The sequence below is a fragment of the Geotrypetes seraphini genome, chromosome 1 (assembly GCF_902459505.1).
Source record: "Geotrypetes seraphini chromosome 1, aGeoSer1.1, whole genome shotgun sequence".
Taxonomy (NCBI): Eukaryota; Metazoa; Chordata; class Amphibia; order Gymnophiona; family Dermophiidae; genus Geotrypetes; species Geotrypetes seraphini.
In genome coordinates, this window is record NC_047084.1 from 348,091,794 (window position 1) to 348,117,225 (window position 25,432).

At 43.7% G+C, this 25,432-nt stretch overlaps 1 protein-coding gene across 6 annotated transcripts in view; it reads left to right on the forward strand.

Moving 5' to 3' along the window:
- Positions 1–25,432, forward strand: part of FRAS1 (Fraser extracellular matrix complex subunit 1) — a 741,777-nt gene that overhangs the window by 271,478 nt on the left and 444,867 nt on the right. For all 6 annotated transcript variants that reach the window (XM_033963431.1, XM_033963422.1, XM_033963441.1 and 3 more), the window contains 2 exons: positions 10,981–11,064; positions 20,842–20,943. In XM_033963431.1, the coding sequence (XP_033819322.1) occupies positions 10,981–11,064; positions 20,842–20,943 (186 nt within the window). The remainder of the gene's footprint in view (positions 1–10,980; positions 11,065–20,841; positions 20,944–25,432) is intronic.

Here is a 25,432-nt window from a genome sequence, read left to right on the forward strand (position 1 = left end):
TTGCAAATTAAAGTTTGCTCAAGTGTTTTACTTGTCTTGTAAAACACTCGCAAACCGCGTTACTCGCAAACCAAGGTTTGACTGTACTTTCAAAACTCACTCAAGGCATACTAACCTGGTTCAGTCCAGTAATTCAGAATAATTGACTAAAATCAAGAGAAAAGGAGACCTCAGCAACCTATAAGAAGACCCAAATTTTGAGTACTTATCTGTTTTGTATCTATGGATCACTGTGAAGGAACAACGTGGATGGCATCTTATTGGTTTGCTTTTGTTTGATTGTATAATATTATAGTTGTTGAAAAACTAATAAAAACTGTTACAAAAATGTCCCAAACTCATTCATTGGTCTGCAATCCAAAACTCTCTATTTGTTGCACAAACAAAAAATTAATTGCTTCTTTTTTTTACTTTTTAAGTGAATTTTAATTTTATTTTTTTTTAACGAGATACTATCTGGAAATATATATATTCTATATCAGAGAGCAGAACATCATGGCACTTAAATTCCTGAAGGGGACTGCCACCGTTTGCACACAGTACATCGCTGGCTTCCTCAGGGGAGTAATGCCTTTAAGTCCTCATCATTGTTTTCTTCAATCATTTTGAAGATTCCTTGTGTATTTGCATATATGATGTATCATGTCAGAGCCTCTTTTTAAAAGCTGAGCATCTGACATAGTGGGCGCCATTTGTGCTCACTCCGAGAGAATGGTTTAAGTAAGTGTCTGTGAAAAAACATGTTTTGTTCAAGGTGTTTATAATACCATTTTTTAAATATAATTCTTTATTCATTTTATAACTTACATCAAGTACATCAACATTGGTATTAACATTGAAATTCTACAATTAATTTTATCAAATTAAATTTATCCCCTTCCCTCCCATCCCTTTATATTTCATAAAAACATTTTCCGATAATAAATACCCGCCTCCCCCCGCCCAATTTCCATTTGTACTAATCAAGGAAGAAAAATATATACTCATTCTTTACAATAATCTGATAATGGCCTCCACACATCCTGAAATTTATTAAAGTTCCCTTTTTGAATGGCTAATGTTCTTTCCATTTTATAAATATGGCATACTGAATTCCACCAAAAACTAAAGTTCACTCTATTCCAACTTTTCCAATTAAGTGTTATTTGTTGTATGGCAACTCCTGTCAAAATAAATTATTGTGGATTTCTATTTTTCAGGATAGAGCTATGACTAATGAAAAGTCAGAAGCAATTTTTTCACTTGCACAACAAATAGAGGGCCCTTTTTTATCAAGCTGTGCTAGAGATTTTTAGCATGAACTGGCATACAAATGCTCCAACTCTCATAGAATTCCTGTGAACACTTACCTCACCGACCCACGCTAAAAATCTCTAGTGTAGCTTGATAAAAGTGGGGGTGGGGGAAGAGTTTTTGAGTGTCCTCCAATAAATGAGATTGGGATTTTTTAAAATGCAAGACAAAATTTGGGTCGTCTTATAGGTTGCATTTTCTCTCTGTTTTAGTTAATATATTATTTAGAATTACTTGGCTGAACCAGGTTAGCGTGCCTTGAGTGAGTTTTGGGAATCAAACCCAGGTTCTCAGGCCACTGCACTAACCAATAGGCTACTCCTCCAGTTTACAATTTGCTCTGAAGCTGTAACTAGGACACATGAAGCTTCCCTCACGCCATGTGTCTTGTCATTATTCTCTTTCTCCTCTTTAGCCTAGCCAATAGTTTCACTGCCTTATTACCATATTTGTAATAATATTGCTTAGCATATAGAAAGAATTTTTCAATTCCTTTAGTCTCTCTCTCTCTGGTACCACATAACTCTTTACAGACTCTCTTAGAACAAGTACCTTTATGTTGATGATTCATTTGCATAAGATTTCTTTCTAAGTCCAAATGGGTCTGTGACTTTGCTTGGCCGTTGACAGCTACCTTAGGGCCCCTTTTATCAAGCTGCGCGAGAGGTCTTTTGTGCAAGCGTGCAGGGTAATTAATAGAATTCCTATGAGTGTTGTGGCACTTAACTTGCCGACCCACACTAAAAGAACTCTAGCGCAGCTTGATAAAGGGGGGGGGGGGGTTTAATGGCTTCCCAAAGCAAGACTAGGGAACAGACCTGCCCTGAATAAGCTGCCTGAAAATCTTCCAAGATCTTATGCATTAACCCCCAAATTCTAATGGTGCTAAAAATATGCGCCAAGTTTTGCACGCACATCTTAATAGATGGTGCTAGATGCGTGGAACAGTCTCCCGGAAGAAGTGGTGGAGACAGAAACTGTGTCTGGATTCAAGAAGGCATGGGATAGGCATGTGGGATCTCGAGAGGAAGAGATGGTTACTGCGGGTGGGCAGACTGGATGGACCATGTGGCCTTTATATGCCACCATGGTTCTAAGAACATAAGAATTACCTTACAGGGACAGACTGAAGGTCCATCAAGCCCAGTATCCTGTTTCCAACAGTGGCCAATCCAAGTCCCAAGTACCTAGCCAGATCCTAAGTAGTAAAACACTAAGGGGGTAATAATAAAAAAAAACCCAACTTCTAAAAAGTGTCCTAAATGGCTACTTGGACGATCAAAAAGCCTGATCGTCCAAGTACCCATAACCAAAGCTGGTTTTTAGACGTATCTAAAACCAACTTAGGCCTTTCCCCTGCCTCTAAACGCACAGAGAGAAAAGAGGTGTGTTTAGAGGAAGGGAAATGGCGGGCAGTGGGCGGGAGGTGGGCCGACCTACACCTAGCCGTACAACAGGTATAACCAATACAGTTTAGTCAGCACTTAGACCTTTTTCACTTAGACGAAAGAAAACCAGGTCTAAGTGCCGAAAAACGGGCCGCTGAGCTGACGGCCGCTGGCGCCATCAGTTCAGCTGCCCGGCAACCTAACCATCGCGGCAGGAGAGATGCCTCATCTCCCCTACCGTGATGCCATCACTCTTCTACCCGAACTGCCGCGACCCGCCTCCTTCGCCTAAAAGCCCTTCTGTTGGATGTTTTTGGCTTATGCGTGTTTTTTTTTCATTATGGTTAAAAAGTGTAGATGTGCTGTGGGGGTACTTTTAGACGTAGTGGAGATTGGGCGTTTAGGCAGAGGAAGGCCATAATCAAAACATGGACATATGTTTTGGTTATGGACACTTTCCCTGCTTCTGGGTTGAACGTTTAGGGACTTAGGCCAAAAGGGGACTTAGACGTTTTTTTTTATTTTGCCCCTCCACTTGAACGTTTTCAATTATTGTTCTTAATTGACCTCAATTGGGATTTGCATGCACATCTCTTTGCATACTATTCTATAACATACAAAATTCGTAGCGCACAACCCAGAAGGGGAAATGGCCATGGAAGTAGCATGAATGGGTCATGGGCGTTCTCACAAGATGCGTGCAGTGTTCTAGAATTTTGGGGATCCATGCCTAACTTATACACCAGGATTTACTCCAGGTTTTAGTTGGTATAAAATCCTTGTGACCAAAGTTTGGACCAGAAATCGGCTCTAAGAGCTATTTTGTAAATGGAATGCAAATCTGAGCACTGTTTATAGAACAGCGCTTCTCATCCATTTTTTCTGGCACCATTTTGTCGTTTTCATTTACTAAATCTAGTCCTAAATCTTTGCAGCCTTACTTATTGACAATTTAAGTGTCTGTGAACCTGAACTAGCTGGAAGAGCAAGATTAAGTTGGCTTTTACAATGCTGTGGTAGAGGTTTCTACAGCAGACTGGTGAGGTAAATGGTCCAGTGCTCATAGAATTCCTACAAATGTTGGAGTGTTTACATTGAAGGCCCGCGGTAGAAACCTCGACCATCACTTTGTAAAAGGAGCCCTTAATCAAAATGGGCTGGTGATCAGATATAATAGCACAGTTTATGATGCCACTAGATTCAAGGTTTGACATCAGATCCAGGGAGCACAGGAAGAAATCTGTTTGTTTATAGAACATAAGAATAGCCTTACTGGTTCAGACCAATGGTCCATCCAAGTCCAAGGTGGCCAATCCAGGTTACTAGTACCTGGCCAAAACCCAAATAGTAGTATCATTCCATGCCACCGATCCAGGGCAAGCAGTGGCTTCCCCATGTCTTTCTCAATAACAGACTATGGACTTTTCCCTCCAGAAATTTGTCCAAACCTTTCTTAAAACCAGCTATGCTATTCACTCTTATCACAACCTCTGCCAACGCGTTCCAGAGCTTAACCATTCTCTGAGTGAAAGAATATTTCCTCCTATTGGTTTTAAAAGTATTTCCCTGTAACTTCATTGAGTGTGCCCTAGTCTTTGTAATTTTTGACGGAGTGAAAAAATCGATCTACTTGTACTCGTTCTGCTCTACTCAAATTGTGTTGAGTAATAGGTATAGTTCCCACCTGAAGGGTTATGTAAGCTCTAACTATCGCAAGGTCTATGAGTCGAAATGAGATCAAGCTCACACTTGAATTTTGTTTCCCCTCCGGTTACAGGATGTAAATTTAAAAGACATCATCATCATCTTTTCTCACATCAAGCAGAATTATGGGGTAAAGATCTAGAACAATTGCTTAGGCCTACTACTTATGGGGAATTTAGAAAAAGCCTAAAAATATATCTGTTCCGGAAGTATTTAGGCAACTAACCTGCACAATCTTATTCCACAATAACTGATCCCTAGAAATGTTAATCACTAGCTTTTAACTTTGTTAACTCCACTCAATTTGTAGCATTTTTAATCATTGTAAACCACATAGAACTTCACGGTCCTGCTATTATTATTATTATTATTATTACTAAAGAGTTCTTGATTACAATCATAACTCAAAAGAGTCTCGAAGAAGATGTATCTTTACTCGGATCTCGAAATGAGTTCCACCCAATCCCAAAATATAGAAAGAGTTTGCAAAACTAGCAATATGGTTCTGCAGATATGCATGGAAGGTACACTGGCTGTAAACGCAAGCCCATAAATGCTACCCAGCATAAATCACTTAGAATGTCAGAAGAAATTACTCCCAGTGGCCTAACGACTCTCAAACTGCTAGAGGTAAGGCCTTATGAGTGAAAACAAAATCTCTCACGTTTCAGCTACCTAAACAACAGACTACACCGTAACCTCTCACACAGACTAAGGAGAACTAAGAGCCTATTCATTCACCCCCCTCTCAAAGGAACACGACGAAAGAAACTATACGACAGCCTTTTAGCGACACAGGCAGCAAAGATCGATACTACCATCACCAATCTACTGACCAAATCTATAGACATTAAAGTATTCCGAAAAGAAATCAAAACTCATCTCTTCAAAAAACACTTCCCATCATCATAACCTCACAAAAGTATTAGAAAATGCTCTCACGACCACCTCCATCACCACCACCAGCAACACCCTGAATCCGGACAGTATTATCTCTATTCGTCTAAACAACCTATCACTATCTACTACCTGCTATCAATTTCTCCTGGAAAAGTCCAGACTAACAATTGTAACTGGACACACTCTTGATTACATGTACTGCAATGCTACTGGAAATGTCCAGTCCTCTAACTTGTAATCCGCTTAGAACCGCAAGGCACAAGCGGAATAGAAATCACTAATGTAATGTAATGTAAAAATGTCTGTCCCATCTAAGTTGTATCTAGTTTTTTGTGTTCCAAGTTCATTAAATGAATAAATCTGGCACTCGACAATCTTTGCTTCCCAGACTTCTTTGCAGACATAACACTGACCAAGTATTCTTTGACAATTGTTACATTACATTACATTAGTGAGTTCTATTCCGCCGTTATCTTGCGAATCAAGGTGGATTACAAAAAGGATCTATCTGGTCATTTCCAGAGGAATTATAGAATAGTTAGGGAGTAGTCAACTTGGTTCATAGAGATGAGGTGGTTCTTGTGGTGTTAGGTTGTTTTAGAGAGTGGGGAGGATTTATTAACTACTGCAGCCATAAATGTCAGTTACAAACTTCGTTAACAAACAGCAAATACCAACATTTCAAAGCCATTAATAATGAACATTTGGCCACAATTGCACACCACTCCTATAACTGTATTTTACTCATTTAATATAGATTAAACAGCATATCTGGCCAGGCATATTCAAGCATCCTCCGCATCTCCCCCATCCCATTCAAAGATGGGTCCATTCACATATTGGCTGTTGAAGTCAATACCGCACGGCCTCCCTGCCGTCTAAGCAGTGAGACATGCCTCTTGGACTGTTCACATCACCTGCTTCTGCAATGCTATATGCTGCCACTTTCGCTGTCAACAAACGTAACAATGTGTTTCCTCTTAGCCGGGGCCGATCTGCTAGCTCTGACTCCAGTACTGCTTGCCCAGGGCTCCCTCTCCCTGCTCCCGATTGGTTTCCGTCCCTAATTTGTTCCGCCTTCTCCCTGTTCTCTATCCCTTCCTTGTCTCTTCCCCCCTCTTCCACCTCCCCCCCTCTCCACTTGCGCAATGGCTTCGGCCCATCTGTCATCGCTTCCCCCCTTATGCAGTGGGGAGAGCTTGTCCTTTTCTTGGAGAAGGGGTCTGGGCTTTTCCTTTCTTGAGAAACAGAAGCACTCTTCTTTTTGTTGGGGGATGAAAGACCTCTGAGATTACAAAATACAGTTTAATATGTAAGTCACTTAATTTTAATAGGAGAAATGAAAAACTTCTGAGGTGAGGACATGAACTCCAAGTACCTTTTTGCCATAATAAAAATAATATTTATTAATATTTTGGCAAACTAAACACAAGTCAAAATCTATCTGTGAAACTCCAATAACAATCAAACAGGGACAGGGTAGTAATACCCATGGCTAATTAAGTAGATACTAATAGGCAAAAAGACCAAAAACAAGGTAGAGGAGAAAGTACCTTTTATTAAGGGGGCCTCTAGTTAGTAGTCTCCAGGCAATTTAGTCAAATGCAACCCATCAGTGCTCTCACATACAATGGATTTAAAAAAATGAATACAATCCCATTGAGGGTAGATATCATTTGAAACCTCTTGGCTGTGTCAGTAATAATAAGGATTTCCATCCTTATTATCCTAGTACTGCCCAATTCAGGGAAAATGTTTTCGATTTGATTTGCTTTTCCTGCCCAGTCAGGCGTTTTTGGGAGTTTTTTTTCTTCAAATGTCCTGGCGGGCTTATTTTGAAACCTCTCCAACTCCACGCCGGTGCTGTGGTGTAAACAAAATAATAATTAAAAAAAAAAGACTTTACCTCTCTCTGTTAGGTCCTAGCTCAAGCTCACTACCAGCTCTGTTAAGATACACATTTCAAATCTGACATATTATAATCACAAAATAGAAAATAAAATTATTTTTTCTACCTTCCACTGCCATATCCAAATTTGTTTCTTTCCCACTGTCTACCATCTCTCTTTCTCTCTCCCTCCCTGTCTTGTGCCCTGGGTCAAACCTCTCTATTCTCCTCCATGCAGCATCTTTCCCTTCCTCCCCTCCATTATGATGTGCAACATTTCTTTATCTCTCTTCATGTACCATCTCTTCCTGCCTTCCACCCTTTGTCCAACATTTCTCCCTCTCTCTTTTCCATGCATGACCCCTTCCCCTCCACCATATGCAGGATTTCTTCCTCTCACCCCTTTCTACCTCTACTCTCTCTTCCTCTCCTCCACCCCAACAATTCTTCCTCTTTCCCTCCATATGCAGCATCTTTCCTCCACTCCTATCCCCCTGTGCAGTAGTTTTCAATCCCTCCCTCCCATCCCCCTGTGTAGCAGCACCCACCTGACTCTCCCACCGTGAGACCTGACATACCTCTGGCAGTGACAGTGGACAGTCAGCAGTGGCATTGCTCTGAACAGGCTTCTTGCGGTCTGCCACATCAGTGACGTGGCAAAGGGAAGGCCTTGGCAGCCTGTTGAGAACAATGCTGCTGCTGATCATCCACCCCTGCCGTTTCTGCTTTAGGAGGCCTCGGAGGTATGTCAGGTCTCACAGGGGGTGGGGTGCTTGGTCGGTCGCTGAATCAGTGAGCCTGGTTTTCTTGGACAACGAATTGATTCACCAAAGTGAATTGGTGAATCGATTTGAATTGGCAAACCAGGCAGCACTACCATACACAATGAAAGCAGCAGAAATAAAATAAAAAAAATCACATAACACAGGGTAAAAACAGGTAGTGCAGTGATGAAGGTAAAACACTGAAAATCAATAAACAAAGCAAGTAACAAATACAGGCATAACTTATTACTCCCATGCCCCAGCTAAAGAAAATCATTCACTGGGAAATTTCCCCAGCCTTTACAATAGCTCCAGAATAATACTGTGAAAAGCTATTATTGAAGTGGAGAAGGAAACACTTTTGACCTTGTGGTTTCAGCTCATTAAACCCCAATTAAAGTTCACATTCAAGAATTAAAAAAAAGATTGTGTTGTCATTTTTCCCAAGAAACCTCCTTACTGTGAGTCCCAGCACAGGTTTACAGTGATATAGGGAGCTCCTGTTAAGCACATTTGCACACAACCACTCAGCAGCCTATTTAGGAAGATCCCTGGAGGTGGAGCAAATGATCTAGCAGCATTGACCAAGCACAGGATCTCACACAGGGAGGTGAAGGCAGTGGAAACTCATTTCATTCACCTCCTGGATATTTTCTATGTAAGTCCAGCAATAACAAGCTATAGAAAACAAAAAATAATTATACGAGAAAGCAGATAGTTAGCCAAAAAGAACTACCGGTAGTAGTCAAAACTTGTCTCCTCCAAAAGCAAAAAAACTCAAGGGTCTCAACTAAGTACCCAAACCTGCATTGCTGCAGATCTATGAGCAATAACAAACATGAAAGGGAGAAAACCTTTTGGCTGAAGTCATTGGCTGTTACCTCGTTCACAGTCAGCGAACAAGGTAAAAATGGTTAAACTTGTTGCACACTGATGGTTAGAGCAGTGGGCTGAGACCCAGAAACGTTCAGTTTAAATCCCACTGCAGCTCTTTATGACCTTGGGCAAATCATTTAACACCCCCCCTTGCCTCAGACAGATAAATATTTACTGTAGCTGAATGTACTTGACCTTGAGCTACAACTGGAAAAAAAAAAAAAATTAATAGTGTAGTTTTCCACAAATTATGGCTTCGTAGGTTAACGGGATTGATGACTCAAGAATAATATTTATTTGCCCCCAAATTGACTTCCAGAAATTAAGTATCATTGGACAATAATACAACAGATGATCTAAGGTCCCTATATCAATATGACAATGCCAGCATCTATTAGACTTAGAACTATCTATCTTATTCAAATGAACTAACCTACGAAGCCATAATTTGTGGACAGTATTGCATATTAGATAGATATAAAAGCCAGCTCTTCTTGATTATGACCCGAATAGCCATCCAGATGATTACGCGTAACTGGAAGAGTTCCAATAGACTGAATTACACATTTTGGTGGGCAAATATTTGTTCCACGTATAAATATGAGAGAATGAATGCGGAGTGTTTGGGGTCTAGTATGACATTCAATAAGGTGTGGAGCCCATTGACTGCATATGTTGAATTGCAATGAATATCAGGTATCTTCCTTTTTACAGATTCCTTACACATCCAGGTGGGGTGGGGGGAGGGGAAGGTATTTGGGATTGCTAAAGGTATTTATCTATAATATTGCAATAATATATGCATATGCAGTGTAATATGAGGAAGGGAGGGAGAAAAGGACTGGTAATGTATTAATTTTGTGTATTTTAAGTGCGTTATGTATAATGCTCATGTTTAATATAGTTGTATTGCACTGTCAAAATTTGAAAATCAATAAAGAATTAAATAAAAAATAGTGTAGTTTTCTCTGCCACTTCAGTCTTCAATTTATCAAGGTAGAGATCATGGCATACTGGTATAATTCCTTTTTCATATCACTGAATTCAACTGACCGATGCTGAAAGTTCAGCTGAAAAAATTTTTTTTTTTTTTTTAAATCTTTATTTTGCAAAATGGACAATGCATGTGTCAGTTACAGAATACTGTTGAGCACTAGGGCTTGCGTTAGAGGGTGGCAAACACAGCAATTGCCCTGGGCACCCATGCCATGATGGACTTCAAGCCTTCCTGCAAGCAGGCTTTAAGGCCCACTCCTCAATTGCTGCCCTGGGCCCCTGAATATTTAACCAAACCTGTGTAGCGCTCAGCTAGCACTTATGTTCAAGACTGTGCGCTCCTGTTCTTAAGTAATGGTATTTTATAACTTTAGGGTTCAAATGGTGCATATATTGAGGTGGTAAATTTACAGAATGAGGGGGGCAAATATTTAGTTAATGCTTTGTCTGCTTATGCATTTGTGCTTGTTTAGTGGGTAAGGGTTTGTGTGGTTACGGCGTATGTGTAACATGTATTTTCACCACAGGATAGCAGTCAAGCAATCACTTGTAGGTGGTATGGTCAGTTGTGTAGCGAGGGTAAGTGGTGCCCCTCCCCGCCCTCTTCACCACCCCTGCTCCTTCCACCACCACACGCGTGCCCAACTCCCTTCCCCCATACCTTTTTAATTTTCCAGGCGAGAGCAGCAGCAAGAACTTGATGCCCGTGTCATGTTGACCATCGCTCTGATGTCTCTTCCTAGATGTGGGGCCCGGAAGTGACATCAGAGAGAGGCGACACCTCCGTGGGCAGCAAGTACGTAATGCTGCTCGTGCAAGAAGAATTAATTAAGTACGAGGGAAGGGAAGGGGTGCACCTGTGTGACGATGGGGTTGGGAAGGAGGAGGGTCGGAGAGGTGCCTGCTCTTTTTTCAAAGACTGCGCCTGGGGTGGACCACCCCCTTCCTATGCCAGTGATTATAACAACAACAACTTACAAGGTGGTATCATCACACTGATGATTCCCCAACAGTAGTGAATGGAGCGCAGGGTGACTTAGGAGGTGTGGGGTCTTAGCCAGCACTTAAAGTGCACTAATCCTCCGCAAGGTTATCTTGCCTGTATGATGCCAGTCCCTCTGTCCTTGCTTCTCTCTTTCTCAGACATCATTTCTCTTTCTTGAATGCGTAGGATGAAAGCCCAGCAGTCATGCCTGGAAAATGTTGTCCAGAATGTGTCCAGAAATCCTGCTCTGTCTCTGGAAAAGAGTTTCAGGTGATCATTTCTTGACTTGCACATATGTCAGAATTGTCTACTTAAGGGATGAGAGGTTTTTAGATAGAATTTGATTTAATGTCTTTATAAAATGGGTATTATTAGGTGCTTATTTCACATCAGTATTCTGCCCAGCTGGTAAATATAAATGGGGTAATTTGGCAACATGGGCACCTACAGTTAGATGCTACATATGTGCACAAGTCATTAGCATACTGGCATATGCCCAAGTAAGCATCATTCTGACCGTTGAAGTCTAGCAGGTCTTATCTTTGGTTGCAATGACTTAGCCAGCAAGCTGATGAATATTGACTTGAACGGCTATGTCAGACACGGCAGCACATAGACTGGAAATTCAATGCTGGTCACTGAATACGGCCCTGTCATTGAATTTCCAGATTTGTCGCTGACCGCAGGAGATAGCAAGGCCATCTACCTCAGTCTGAATATTGCCTTCAGTTTTCTATGTTTCTATGTTTTTGAAAATCTGGTCTGTTTGCTGCCCTCAAGGTCTGAACTTGGACAAGCCTGGCTTAACGCAAATAGAGGTTCTGGGAATGTAGGCAATTAATACATGTGATTAATAAGTAAAATAAAGGGTTGATTATTCAGAGCAATTTAAATGGCCAGGAGAAGCTTTTTGGCTGTTTAAATCGCTTGTCTGGGGCTAACTGGAGATATAGTGGCACTTAAATGAACAATGCCACTGAATATCCCCTCTAATGGCCCATGCTGAAACCGGCTAATTTGTGGGTGGAGTTAGGGCGGTGCAGAAGCATAGCTGATTAGCAGAGATTTTCAGTCTGCTAACCAGCTGAGCAACCTTATAAAGACAGGATAGAAAAAAAAGGGCTGTCCTAACTTTATGTGGCAAAGTCAACTGGGCACTGGTCTGAACATCAGACAGAATCTGAAGCACTGTAGGACCCCATCTCTCTGTCCCTTCTACTACCTCCGAATGCTGACAAGGCCTGATGCTCACTCCTTCTTCTATCCACCCTTGGAATTGAAGTCCCCCAGTAGATCTCCCTACCCCAGAACAGCAGTCTCCTCTTCTTCCATGTTTGTGGGCTTATCTGCCCACTTGCACCTGCTTGTTGCTGCTGCCTCCCTCAAATGGCTTCTTTGACCTCTAGGGAGGTAGTAATTCTGGAGGGTTGCTCCAGCCCCTAGCCTCCCTGCAATGAAGACGTGTAGAGCAGTCAAGGGAAAGCAGTTTGGGCCGGCCTGCACAGTATGAAGTGCCTGATGGGAAAGGAGGTGTGTGTGTGTGTCGGGGGAGAGGGAGGTGATGTCTGGATAATGGAAAGGGGGAAAGAAGTTTGGAGATAGCTTGAGAGGGACCTGTTAAAGAAGAAGAATGTACAGGTTGGAGGTTAAAGGCCAGGGGTATCAGATAGAGGGTGCAGGGATGCCTCATGGAATAGGGAAGGGAATCTGAGAGGGAATGGGAGATCAAGGGAGAAGGAGGGGATCCTATTGGGAAGATCCTGATAGGGACCTGATAAGAATGGGGAAGGAGAAGAGAGAAGTTTGATGAGGAATGGGGTAGGAGGGAGAGAAGGTTAGGATTGGTAAAGAAAGGAATCACCTGATGGAAGAGGAAGGAGTTTTTGATGGGAAAGGCTAGGGAGGAGGGGTCCCTGAGGAAGATGGAGTAAGTGGCTTGTTGTTATGTCTTGTTAAGCTAACATTTGTATTCCACCTATACTTGGTAAGTTCTTGGACAACTTCCATAGAGTAAGAGCTGAATTAATTCATCCAGGAATTACAAAGCATTGTAATAACTACACTGCAAATTAAATATCAGCTATTAAGATTACAAATTAAGTAAACTTTTAACATCCATCCCAGATGTCTGGTAACCCTAAACCTATGTTTGATACCAATGCACTAAAAATATCTGCATATGACTGTTTTAAACCTGCAATACACCGCTGTCCATGTCTTCTGCCAATTCCTACTCAGTCTCTTACTATAGATTTGCAAATACCCTCCCCCCTATCCACTTAAACCTACTAAGTCCTGTTGTTCATTCTCACAGAGTCCTACTGCTCTTTTCCATCTATTGTGTGAAAAATAAAAGTATCTAGTTTTATATAGTTTTGTCTAATTTAGAATGTTTTGTCACAGGAAAATGGTGCATAATTTCTGAGGTGCAGTAGTACTAGTTAAGGGACATTGTAATACAGTAGATCATTTCCTGGCCAAGATTTAGCTTTTAGGAGGTGAGGAGTGGCCTAGTGGCAGAACTGCTGCCTGAGCACCCTGAGATTATGGGATCAAATCCCAGTGCTGCTTCTTGTGACCCTGGGCCAGTCACTTAATTCTCCATTGCCCAGGTACAAAATAAGGGCTGGATTCACTAAGCCCACCAATCAAGTCCTGACCACTTTGCGACCACTTATCGACCCGATTTCCCTCATAGTAGATCATCCCGATTCACTAACCTCATAGCAGATCATCATCCAATCCGATGCATGCAAATGAGGGGAAATGGCATATAAAGTAGGCAGGCAGCGATTCACTAACCAAAAACTGGAACACTGAGTGAGTTGGCCGATCAACAAACAAGCGACTGCTGGAGTCCAGTCGCTCATGTCATTTCCGACTGCATCTCCTGCTCTCTGCCCCTACTTTCCTGCTTTCAGCCTTAATTGCCGCTCTGTTTCAGCCCTGACTCTCCTGCTTTCTCTGCCCCGACTTTCCAGGTCTGACCCAGCAGCGGCAAATCTTATCTACAGATGGTCGGTGCATGTGTCAGGATCGCTATTCAGCGATCCCTGCAGTAGGTTGAGGCCGTGATTCCGAGCTTCCTCATTTGCATGAGGATGCTTCGTGAATCAGCCCCCTGCCCACGGATCGGATCGCTCACGGATCGGATCCAATCCATGGGCTTAGGGCTAGATTCACAAAGCAAACCGATTGTGTACCAATCAGTTTGCGATCCCTTTACGAGCAAATTTCCCTCCGGCCTTATTCACTTACCTCTCCTGCAATCCGCTTCGAATCCATGCATTCAAATGAGGTGAAATGCATGCAAAGTAGGCTGGGACGCGAGTCACAACACAAATTTAGGACACCGATTGGGCTGGCCGATCAAGAATAGAAGCGACTGCTTGGGACCAGTTGCACAGGTCTCTGCCGACTCTGCTGCTCCATTGCCCTGCTCTCTGCTTGTGTATGAAAAGGTTTCAGGCACCAGGAGAATCGGCGGCTCCTGTCCCTGTCTAAGGCCACTATTGGGCGGCAGGCTGGCCAAAGAGCAGGAGCAGGAGGACTTTCCTCCTGCTCCGGAAAATTTTGGCGGTGCGTAGGAGCAGAAGAAGGGTCCGGGCACCCATCCTGCTCCCGAAGATGTTGGGTAGCCTTGCCCAAGGAGCAGGAGGGACCGGTCACCCCTCCTGCTCCCAACTATTTTACAGGTACCGGGTGGATGGGCCGGGCCCAACCACCTGGGCCAACCAAGGATGGGCCGGGGGGTGGTTGGCCTAGGAGCAGGAGGGACTGAGCACCCTTCCTGCTCCCATCTTTTTTGGTGCCGGGGGGTGTGGGCCGTGCCGGGAGGGGGGGGCAAGGGCCTTGCTGCAGGCCCACTTTAAAACCACAGGCTTGCACCGCAGGGAATGGCAGCAGAGAGCAGGAGAGTCCGGGAGCAGGCAAGAGAGATCAGGGCTGGGCTGAGCCCTGACAGCAGTGACAGGAGGATGCGCATGAGGGAGGATCGCTCTGGCCGTGGGTAGGGGGCGTGCTAATGATCGTCCCCATTTGCATGCAGGCCTTTACTGAATCAGGCGTCATGCAAACGGAAACGGATCTTGCAAGGTTTGGAGGTTAGTGAATCCTGGCCCTAGTCCTAAGTATATGTAAACCACTTTGAATGTGTAACCACAAAAAAGCAGTATGCAAGTCCCCTTCCCCCACCCCTCCTTTCTTTCCATCTCAGGCCACCTTTATTGTGGGAACAACTGAAGGAATGTGTGAAGGAGTTTGCTGGCAAATAGCAATGGGTTTGATAAAGCTTGCAGCTGCAGTTGATAAGGCATTTCACTCCTCCATCTTCAAAGGGCAGAACAGAGAGTGCTGATAATATAAATTGTCATGGTTGTTATTGTACTGTCTGTAGTGGATCTCAAGTATTTTTCAATCTGCTGGAGCTTTAGACCAGTTGTTGGTTTTTTTTTTTTTGTTGAATGCCTGAGGCTGTAAGTGTGTTTTTCATCACATTGGTTTGTGCACTTTCTCTGTCTCTCTCTGCACTAGCAATAGCAAGCACTAAAATCAGGTGTGCCAAACTTAAGGTGACCATACGTCCCGTTTTGAACGGGACCGTCCCGTTTTTAGATCCCCTGTCCCGTTGTCCCCACGCACAGCTTTGGGATGCTGAAATGTCCCGTTTTCAGAGATAGCGTCCCAAAGCTGTGTGTGGGGACAATGGGACAGGTGATTGCTTCCCGTCCCTCCTTCCAGTGCCGAAGCCGAAGCCTGTCTCCCCCGGACCGGCCCCTGCTTCTGCTACCTACTCGCCTGGCCTACCGCTACTTCAAACACTCCCCCCCCTGGTCCACCGCCACTGCCGCCGCCTGCCGCAACTAAAGTAAAAGAAGGTCCAGATGCCGGCCCACAAACCTTCCCGACGTCAATTCTGATGTCGGAGAGGAAGTTCCGGCCCAGCCAGTCACTGAATTAAATCGGGTTAAAACCACGGGCTTGCACTGCAGGAAAGGGCAGCAGAGAACAGGAGATTCGGGGGAGGCAGAGAGAGAGCAGGTTGTGGCAGAGAGCTGGGGAGCCAGTGAGAGAGTTGAAGGAGGCAGAGAGCAGGTTGTGGCGGAGAGCAGGAGAGCCGAGGAGCCAGAGAGAAAGTCAGGGGAGGCAGAGAGCAGGTTGTGGCGGAGAGCTGGGGAGCCAGAGAGAGAGTCGGGGAGGCAGAGAGCAGGTTGTGGCGGAGAGCAGGAGAGCTGGGGAGCCAGAGAGAGAGTCGGGGAGGCAGAGAGCAGGTCACGGCAGAGAGCAGGAGAGCTGGGGAGCCAGAGAGAAAGCTGGGGAGGCAGAGAGCAGGTTTATTTCAGGGCTTCAGGGCTGGCAGGACAGTCGTAAAGAACGTGAGCAACTGGTCTCCAGCAGTCGCTTCTTGTTGATCGGCCAGCCCAGTGGGTGTTCAAGATTTTTGTTTAGTGAATCGCGTGTGGTACACGATCGGTTTTCATAGTGAATCTAGCCCTAAGTGCTCTGGATGCCCACAGCCAGTCAGGTTTTTCAGGATTTCCAGAAGGAAGAGAGAAACTGTGCAGGCCAGTCTATCTTGGTGGCTGTGCAGGCCAGTCTTATCAGATGCCTTTCCGTTCTGGATATCCTGAAAACCTGACCACTGGAGCTGTTCTGAGGACTGGGTTGAGAATTTCTGGTTTAAGGCAGGGATTCTCAACCCAATCCTCAGGACACCCCTAACCAGTCTGGTTTTCGGGATAGCCACAATTAATATGCATGAGATAAATTTGCACTGAATGGAAGTTATTTATGCTAATTTATCTCATGCATATTAATTGTGGCTATGCCGAAGAATGGGTCAAAAACACCTAGTGATAGTGCGTCAGTGATGGCAAGCGCAGAGCTGTGTTTACTCTCTAGAAAGTAGTACTAAACTGATTGAAAACTGGCAGTGGATTCCATTGAAAAGTTTTAGAACTGGGTCCAGATATGTTGGGGAGAAAATGAAACCCACATGCAGTGAAATCTCACTGCTGAGCACTGTAGGTTTATTAGTGAGCAGGGCTGCTAGCTAGCTCCAGATTTTGAGGTTTGAACCACTGCCTCCAGGAACTTGAAGTATCATTTTTCTTAGGGAAACCAATAGGGACAATTAAAATACAGGTCCTGAAAATCTGGATCAGGATGGTAATCCTAGCAATCAGAAGCTATCCTTAACAGGAAATGCAGACATATTAAGAGGTCCAGGGATCAACTCATGGACGGAGAGATGACTGAAACCTGATGTATAAGAACAAGAGCCTTAATTTAATTTAATTTAATTCTTATATACCGCTAATAACCGTGAGGTTTCTAAGCGGTTTACAAAAATGATGCATTAAAGATACAATAAATAAAAACTAAATAAATAAGATAGGTACTTGGAAATTCCCTAACTGTCCCAAAGGCTCACAATCTAACTAAAGTACCTGAAGAAACAGTATGAAAAATAAAAATAAAAAGACAGAGGTAGAGATAGAGATAGAAATGAAATATTCCAACAAGTAATGAATAAATAATTTAAAGATAGAATTAAAATAATAATTAAAATAAACAAAATAGAGATAAAAATAAGCATAGAGAGAAACAGAAACACACTCCAAAAAAGCATCAAGATCTTTGACTTGTAATTATTATGATCATTTAACACCAGATCTTAAATGCCTTTCCTTAATACATCATATCCCTATCCCTCTCCATACCCACCTCCATCTCCACCCCAATTCACTTCAACCACCATTCCCATTCTATTCTTTAACTGCCGTCATACTTAACATACAATAGGAACAGAATTGCCATTTGACATTTTTATTGGGATTGGATATTAAGCTGTCTAAAATCAGGTACTCAAGCATTTTCCCTATCTGTCCTAGCAGGCTCACAGTCTATCTAATATACCTGGTGCAATGATGGATTAAGTGACTTGCCCAGGGTCACAGGGAGCAGCACAGGGTTTGGGCTCCCTCCTGGCCAGAACAACTAGCGGGGGGGGGGGGGGGGGTCGCCGGGGCCAGGAAGACTTGGGCTCCCTCCTGGCCCGAACAACTAGCGGGGGAGGGGGGGTCACCAGAGCCTAGAGGGCTTGGGCTCCCTCCTGGCCCAATATTGTCGGGGAGTTGGGGAGTCGGCGGGGCAAGAGGGCTTGGGTTCCCTTTTGCCCCGATTGTGTCGGGGAGTCGGGGGGGGCAAGAGGGCTTGAGCTCCCTCTTGCCCCGATCGTGTTGGGGGTGCCGCGGTTGGCTGGGGCAAGAGGGCTTGAGCTCCCTCTTGCCCCGATCGTGTCGGGGAGTCGGCGGGGCAAGAGGGCTTGACGTCAGAGAAAGGGCGGGACTGCCGGAAGAAGCAGCGCAGGCGCAGGGCTCACAGAAGGGCTGGGACCGCCAAGAGGAAGCAGCAGGACTCCGGTAGGAGCTTCTACATGATGGGGGGGGGGGGGGTCGGGAGGCTGTGGGGGTGCGAGTGGTCCTTCAGGGTGGGGGTGCGGGTGGGAGTGCGTGCGATCGGTCCTTTGGGGTGGGGGTGCGGGTGCGTGCGAGCGGTCCTTCGGGGTGCGGGTGCAAGCGGTCCTGCGGGGGGGTGAATCGGACGTCGGGGGGGCATCAGGCTTTCAGGGTGGGGACAGGACTTCAAGGGGGAGAGGAGAGTCGGGGCGGGCGAAAGGAGAGTCGGGGTCTCTAGAGGAGAGTCAGGGCGGGCGAAAGGAGAGTCGGGCGGTGACGGGAGAGTCGGGCAGCATGCACAGTATACGGGTGTGCGTGGTATACAAAATTTTTTGTACATATATTTCGGTTTCCCGCACGCTATACCCGGGTGCACGTTATCTACGTGAAAATACGGTAAAGAGGAGAAAAAAGAAAAAGAAAGAGTGAATAGACAGTGCACAAGAAAGCGGAATGAGATGATTAGAAAGATAAAATCACCAGACAACAAAGGTAAGATAAATGATTTTATTTTTAGTTTAATACCGGAGGCTGGGGGTGGGGTATAATGGGATTTGAAATACCACCTTTCTATGGAACAATTAAAATGTGTCAGTTTTGAGAATGTATGTCTACTGTGTTTATATTGCACTATACAGGAGTAAATGTGAAATGTGATGGGGCACTTTATGATTAATCTTGTGATTAAAAATTGTAATTGTGATTAATCTTGCGATTAAAAATTTTAATCAATGTACAGTCCTAAAACAATCCCATTCTTACATAACCAATCCTCATTACAATATAAATCTAAATTTTCCCTCAATTTTCCTTTCTCCCCTGTCCAAGGTATAAATAGCTGTCCGTCATCTGCATGTTTAATATCAATCAGTCCTTACTGTTCAATTGACAAAGTACTTTAAGTAGTTAATGTGTGAATTAGGAGCACATTAATTGTTAGCACAGTGATGTGGCAAGCTTGCTGACTTTGGGCTAGATTTACAAAGGGATCTGATCCGATCAGTGTCCGGGGGGCTGATTCACGAATTGCCCTCATACAAATGAGGGCGATCGGAATCACACCCCCAGCCAACCACCGGGCTCGCTCTGTAGCGATTCCGACGCATGTGCAAACCACGGGCTCGCACTACGGGGGAAGGCCAGGGCAGAGAGCCGCGCAGGAGATTCGGGGCAGAGCAGGGAGGCAGGAGAGGAGATTCAGGGCAGGGCAGAGAAAAAAGCAGCGAGTCGGGGCTTAAGGAGTAGGAGAGCAGATTCGGGGGACTCTGAAGGAGCACTCTCAATTAACTTATTAAATTAACTTTTCTTTTTTTCATTTATGGTAGCAGTTCTTTGTGATTGAATTTTAAGACTGTATTCTTCTAAAGATACATTGGAAGGATGTCTTCTTCAATTTCTATCTGCCATGGAATTCTATGAATGTCAGGGCTTAAGGAGCAGGAGAGCAGATTTGGGGCAGAGCAGGGCGGTAGAGAGTCGGGGCAGAGAGAGCAGGAGAGTTGGGGGCAGAGAGCTGGAAAGTCGGGGTAGAAAGCAGGCAGAGCAGGAAATAGCAGTCGGAAAGCAGTGAACGACTAATGGTCCCCATTAGTCGCTTGTTTGTGATCAGTCAGCCCAGTCGGTGTTGCAGGGTTTTTGCTTGTGAATCGCTGCCTGCCATCATTTCAATGCTGTTCCCCCTCATTTGCATGCGCGGATCGGAGGATGATCGGGACAGTGAATCGGGTTGGAGGGAAATCGGGTCGCAAACTGATCGGTTTGCTTAGTGAATCTAGCCCTTTGTGTGTTACTGCATGCTATTTGGAACGGTTGTGGGCAGAGAATGAGGGTGGCAGAGCTGCCAAGTTACCCATTCCAGGAGGAAGAATTTTTGATTGGTCCTGATTTCAAACTGGCATCCCAAAGCAGTCCATGATTCTATCCATTGAAATCAGATGCACTAGGATGAGGTTGGCAGAAATCCAGGACTGGCCAAAAGTTTCCCTCCTAGAATGGGTAACCTGGCAGCTCTGGGGTGGCCTGCACATAGTCATTGGAGCAGAATATACGTACATATTTTATGGTAATTGGGTTGATGCTATCTGGGAAGGCTGAGAGAAAATTTATCCAGACAGTGACTGAATATTGCTACCACCCAGATAATTTCATGGTACCGCCCTCTTTTTCCCCTTCCATACAGACAATATCGGACTGTTCAGATAGATTTTTGGTCCAGTTTTATCTGCATAAGGGCTTCAAATACATAGAAAGGGAAGTTATAGGTGAATATTTAACATTGTTTAGATATCAGTCCAGAGGGAACTTCTGAATTATCATTTTACAGAATTTTAAGTTGCCACTTTAGTACCTAAGACAGTTTCTCATTTAAACAGATCTGGCTGACAACTGTTACTTTTATTTCCTAATAGCTACAGAAAGCATTTTTAAGGCAGACAACCTCCAGCTTGCACAATGTCTGAACCCTACTGTATGTAGACAAATTCTATGCAATATCTGAGCAAGTGCAGTTACCCATAGCTATGAGAAAACCATGGCAATGAAAGGAGTCCCCAGTATGTCACTTCTATTTTTTTTTTTTTTAATCCAGCACGAGGAGCAGTGGAGGGAAAGCTCCTGTACGACCTGCAAATGTGATAGAGGTGATGCCAGATGCTACACACAGACATGTGCTGCCTTTATGTGTGAGAAGGTATGCTGGTCCTAGGCTCTCCCTATCATTTCTTTTCTTTTCTGCATGGCTTCTACAGGTTGACATCTGCTGTGGCTGGAGATGAGCAAAAGCTTTTTTTTGTTGGAAAAATGATATGTGTTGAGATGTGGATTAGAGAATGACATGAGGACAGATTTGTCCCTGTCCCCGTAGGAACTCAGTTTCCCCGTCCTGTCCCCACAAGTTTTGTTGCTGTCCCGTTCCTGTAAGCTCTGCCTTAACCGCACAAACCTCGAACACATGATTTTAAAGTGTTTGAGGCTTGGGCAGACGAGGACGGAGCTTGCAGGAATGGGGCAGGGACAGGAAAAGAACTTGCAGGGATGGGACAGGAAAATGAGTTCCCACGGGGATTGGGAAAAAATTTGTCTACTTGTCAATCTCTAATGTGGATTATTTGTTGTTTGCATGATTTGTATGGTGTGACATTTCATAAGGAAAAAAAAATGTTTGCCTCCATTGTCTTCTCCAGGCATACTCCATGCAGGTTCCCAAACCTGCTCCACAGAAAGTCAAAGTTTTGAGACATCCTCAGTGAATATCCTGGAGAAATGGTCTATGCAGATTTCTTTTGTACATATTATCTATACATATACAGAAAGACTGACTGACTCTAGGGTTACTAAAACAGTTTTCGGAAACTTCAGTGTAGACTGTGGCTTTATCAGGCAACAGATAGGTCTATGATTAAGAGTACAGTCATGTGAAAAAAATTAGGACACCCCATGAAATATTCAGTTCTTTCTTAAGAAATGTTCACATATTGATGTAAAATCTTTTTTTAAATTTATCTCTGGAAAATAAAGTGATGTAACTGCGCTCCTGAGAGAGGTGATGGAGAAGAAAATGGTGACAGAGTTCAAAAAAGCGATGGATGAACACAGAGGCATAATCAAAAGAAACATCTAAGTCCATTTTGGGCCTAAGTCGCAAGTCGCCCAAAGTCGGACATGGGAAAAGGTCCATTTTCGAAAAATACGTCCAACATTTTTTTTTTTTTTAATCGACTTACTGTACATCCAGTCGTCTGATCGTCCAGATTGCTATGTCGTCCATCTTTATACCCCATTTTCATCCAAAAATTCGTCCAAGTTAAAAACACCTAGAAAAAATTTGTCCAAAAATTTGTCCAAGTTAAAAACGCCTAGAAAAAGACCTTTTGGACATCGGCGGGGTCATGAAAGTGATGGACTGGACACCTAAACATTGCACCAGAGTAGTGGGGTACCTTAAAGGGCACTACTGTTAACTTCACAAAAAGGGTGCCACATACACATCTCACCACAACAACCTTATAGGTCATGGTGAGCCCCCCCAAAACACCCCCCAGAACTGACTAGACCCACCTGTCTACCACCCCAATAGCCCTTATGGCTGCAGGTGCCACTTATATGGCAGTACAAAAGGGTTTTGGGGGGTGCACATGTTTCACCATGAATGCAGTGATTAGAGTGGCTTATGGGCCTGGGTCCTTATCTCCATGGTTCACTAACCCACCCCCAAGACCACTTAAGCCACCTCTGTGCATCTCTACTAGGCTTTCCTATGCCAGGCTGCCAGGTGCTGATGTTCTGGAGGCAGATATGTAAAGTTGTTATTTCGATTTTTAGGGATGGGTCAGTGATCACTGGGGCAATGTGTGGGGGTCTGTACTATGTGTCTGCAGTGCTTATCAGGTCACTTTGGATACCTTCTGTGGACTTAGACCTGGTTTTAGATGGCCTAAGTCACAACATCCAAGTTCCGTCTAGGCAGTGTTGTAAAACTTTCGGTTTTACAAGCAGTACGACTAAGTCTAGGACGGCCCACGTCCCACCCAAACCCCACCCTCGACACTCCTCCTGAAAAGCCCCTTTTAGCTCTGGGCGTACTGCAGCACTGTGAAGGCCTAAGTCGTTTTTAGATACATCTAAAACCTGGTTCAATTATCGGCACTTGGACGACTTGTATTACTGATCGTCCAAGTGCTGATTTAGGCCGGTTTTTAGACGTATTTCTGTTTCGATTATGAGCCCCAGGGGATATAGAATCAGAAAATAATAGTAAATAGTGAAGAACTAAGGCCAGTACTGGACAGCCTTGCACAGTCTGTGTTTGTATATGGCCGTTGGATTGATGATGGGCTGGGGAGGGTGTCAATGGCTGGGATGGTGTAGATGGTGTGGAGTGAGCTTTGACGGAGACTTTAGTAGTTGGAACCTAAGCACAGTACCGGGTAGAACTTTGGATTCTTGCCCAGAAATAGCTAAGAAGAAAAAATATATATATATATATTTATATTTTAGACTGAATCAGGTTGGGCAGACTTGATAGACCATTCAGGTCTTTATCTGCTGTCATCTACTATGTTACTATGTAAACAACAAAAGTTTTGATTTACTCATGAAACAAAAGATTTACTCATGAAACAAAAGATATCCACAAAAATGTGTATTCTAACTGAAGAATAAATTAGGACACCCCCACATATCCTCCCACTTAAAGTGGCTCAAATCACACAAAGGTGTATCGCATCAGGTGCACATAATTAGAACATCATTACTCAGCATTTTGAAGACGGTTTGCCCTACTTAAACCTCAGACATTTAGTTTGGTGTGCTCATGACTGCTGTGGTGAGAGTGAACACCATGGTGAAAGCAATAGAGCTGTCTGAGGCCTTCAGAAAGAAGATTGTAGCAGCTTATAAGTCTGATAAGGGATTTAAAAAGATCTCGATAGAATTTGACATTAGCCATTCAACAGTCCAGAAAATAGTGTACACATGGAGGACTTTCCAAACAACTGCCAACATGCCCAGGTCTGGCTGTCCAAGCAAGTTGATCCCCAGAGCAGACTGCAAGATGCTAAAAGTCTCCAAAAACCCTAAAATGTCATCACGGGACCTACAGCAGGCTCTTGCTACTGTTGATGTGAAAGTGCATGCCTCTACAATCAGAAAGAGACTGTACAAATTTAACTTGCATGGGATGTGTGCAAGGAGGAAACCTTTGCTCTCTAAGAGAAACATCAAGGCCAGACCGAAGTTTGCCAGAGAGAATGTAGACAAACACCAGGACTTCTGGACTAGTGTTCTATGGACAGATGAGTCTAAAATTGAATTATTTGGACACCAAAAAAGAGTACATGGTTTGCGTACACCAAATACAGCATTTCAGGAAAAGAACCTCATACCAACTGTGAAGCATGGAGGTGGAAGTGTCATGGTTTGGGATGCTTTGCTGCAGCAGGACCTGGCCAGCTCACCATCATAGAATCCACCAAGAAGTCTACCACGCTTGAGGAACATATGAGACCATCTGTAAGAAAATTAAAGCTGACCCAAAACGTACCAGTAAATCCATCAAGAACTGGCTGAAAACTAAAAAATGGAGAGTCCTGGAGTGGCCCATTGAGGTGCTGTAGGGCAGTGGTCTCAAACTCGCGGCCTGGGGGCCACATGCGGCCCTCCAGGTATTATTTTGAGGCCCTCGGTATGTTTATCAAAATCAAAAAAGTAAAATAAAACAGTTTCATGATCATATGTCTCTTTAGCTATAAATTGCAATATTATTATTAAGACTTAGTCAAAAGGAAAGATTTATATACTATAAAGAGTTTTACCTCATGCAAAATTGTCATTTCTTTAATAAGACATTAACTATTTTTTTCTGAGGCCCTCCAAGTACCTACAAATCCAAAATGTGGCCCTGCAAAGGGTTTGAGTTTGAGACCACTGCTGTAGGGTGATTTGAAATGGGCTGTACATGCAAGAAACCCCTCAAACATCTCGCAGCTAAAAGAATTATGCATTGAGGAGTGGGCCAAACTTTCCTCAGACCGATGTCAGAGACTGGTAGATGGCTACAAGAAGCGTCTCACTGCAGTTATTTCAGCCAAAAGGGGTAACACTAGCTATTAGCATGTAGGGTGTCTTAATTTATTCCTCAGTTAAAATGCACATTTTTGTGGATATCTTTTGTTTCATGAGTAAATCAAGGAAAATTTTTGTTGTTTATCTGCTTTTCCAGAGATAAATTTAAAAAAAAAGATTTGACATCAATATGTGAACATTTCTTAAGAAAGAACTGAATATTTTTTGGGGTGTCCTAATTTTTTCACATGACTTCTATATATCTGACTTAAATGGGACCGTGATAGTTTTCCCTCCTGAGGTCTGAGTATAGGTTAAAGCTTTATTTCCTTTTTTATAAATTTATTTTATTAGTATTATCGAATAAACAAACCAACAGTAGCAAACATCAGTACAAATAAATTTCCAAGGATGCAACCTCAGGGGATATGCAACCAAACAAAAGATACACTCTAACTCTTCAGCACATGGCCCAATGTAAAACATTATTTCCAAACCTGGTCCTGGAGGCTTCTCAGCCAATCAGATTTTCAGGACATCCACAATGAATATTTATGAGAGATTTGCATTGCAGTGAAAGCAATGCATGCAAATATCTCTCATGAATATTCATTGTG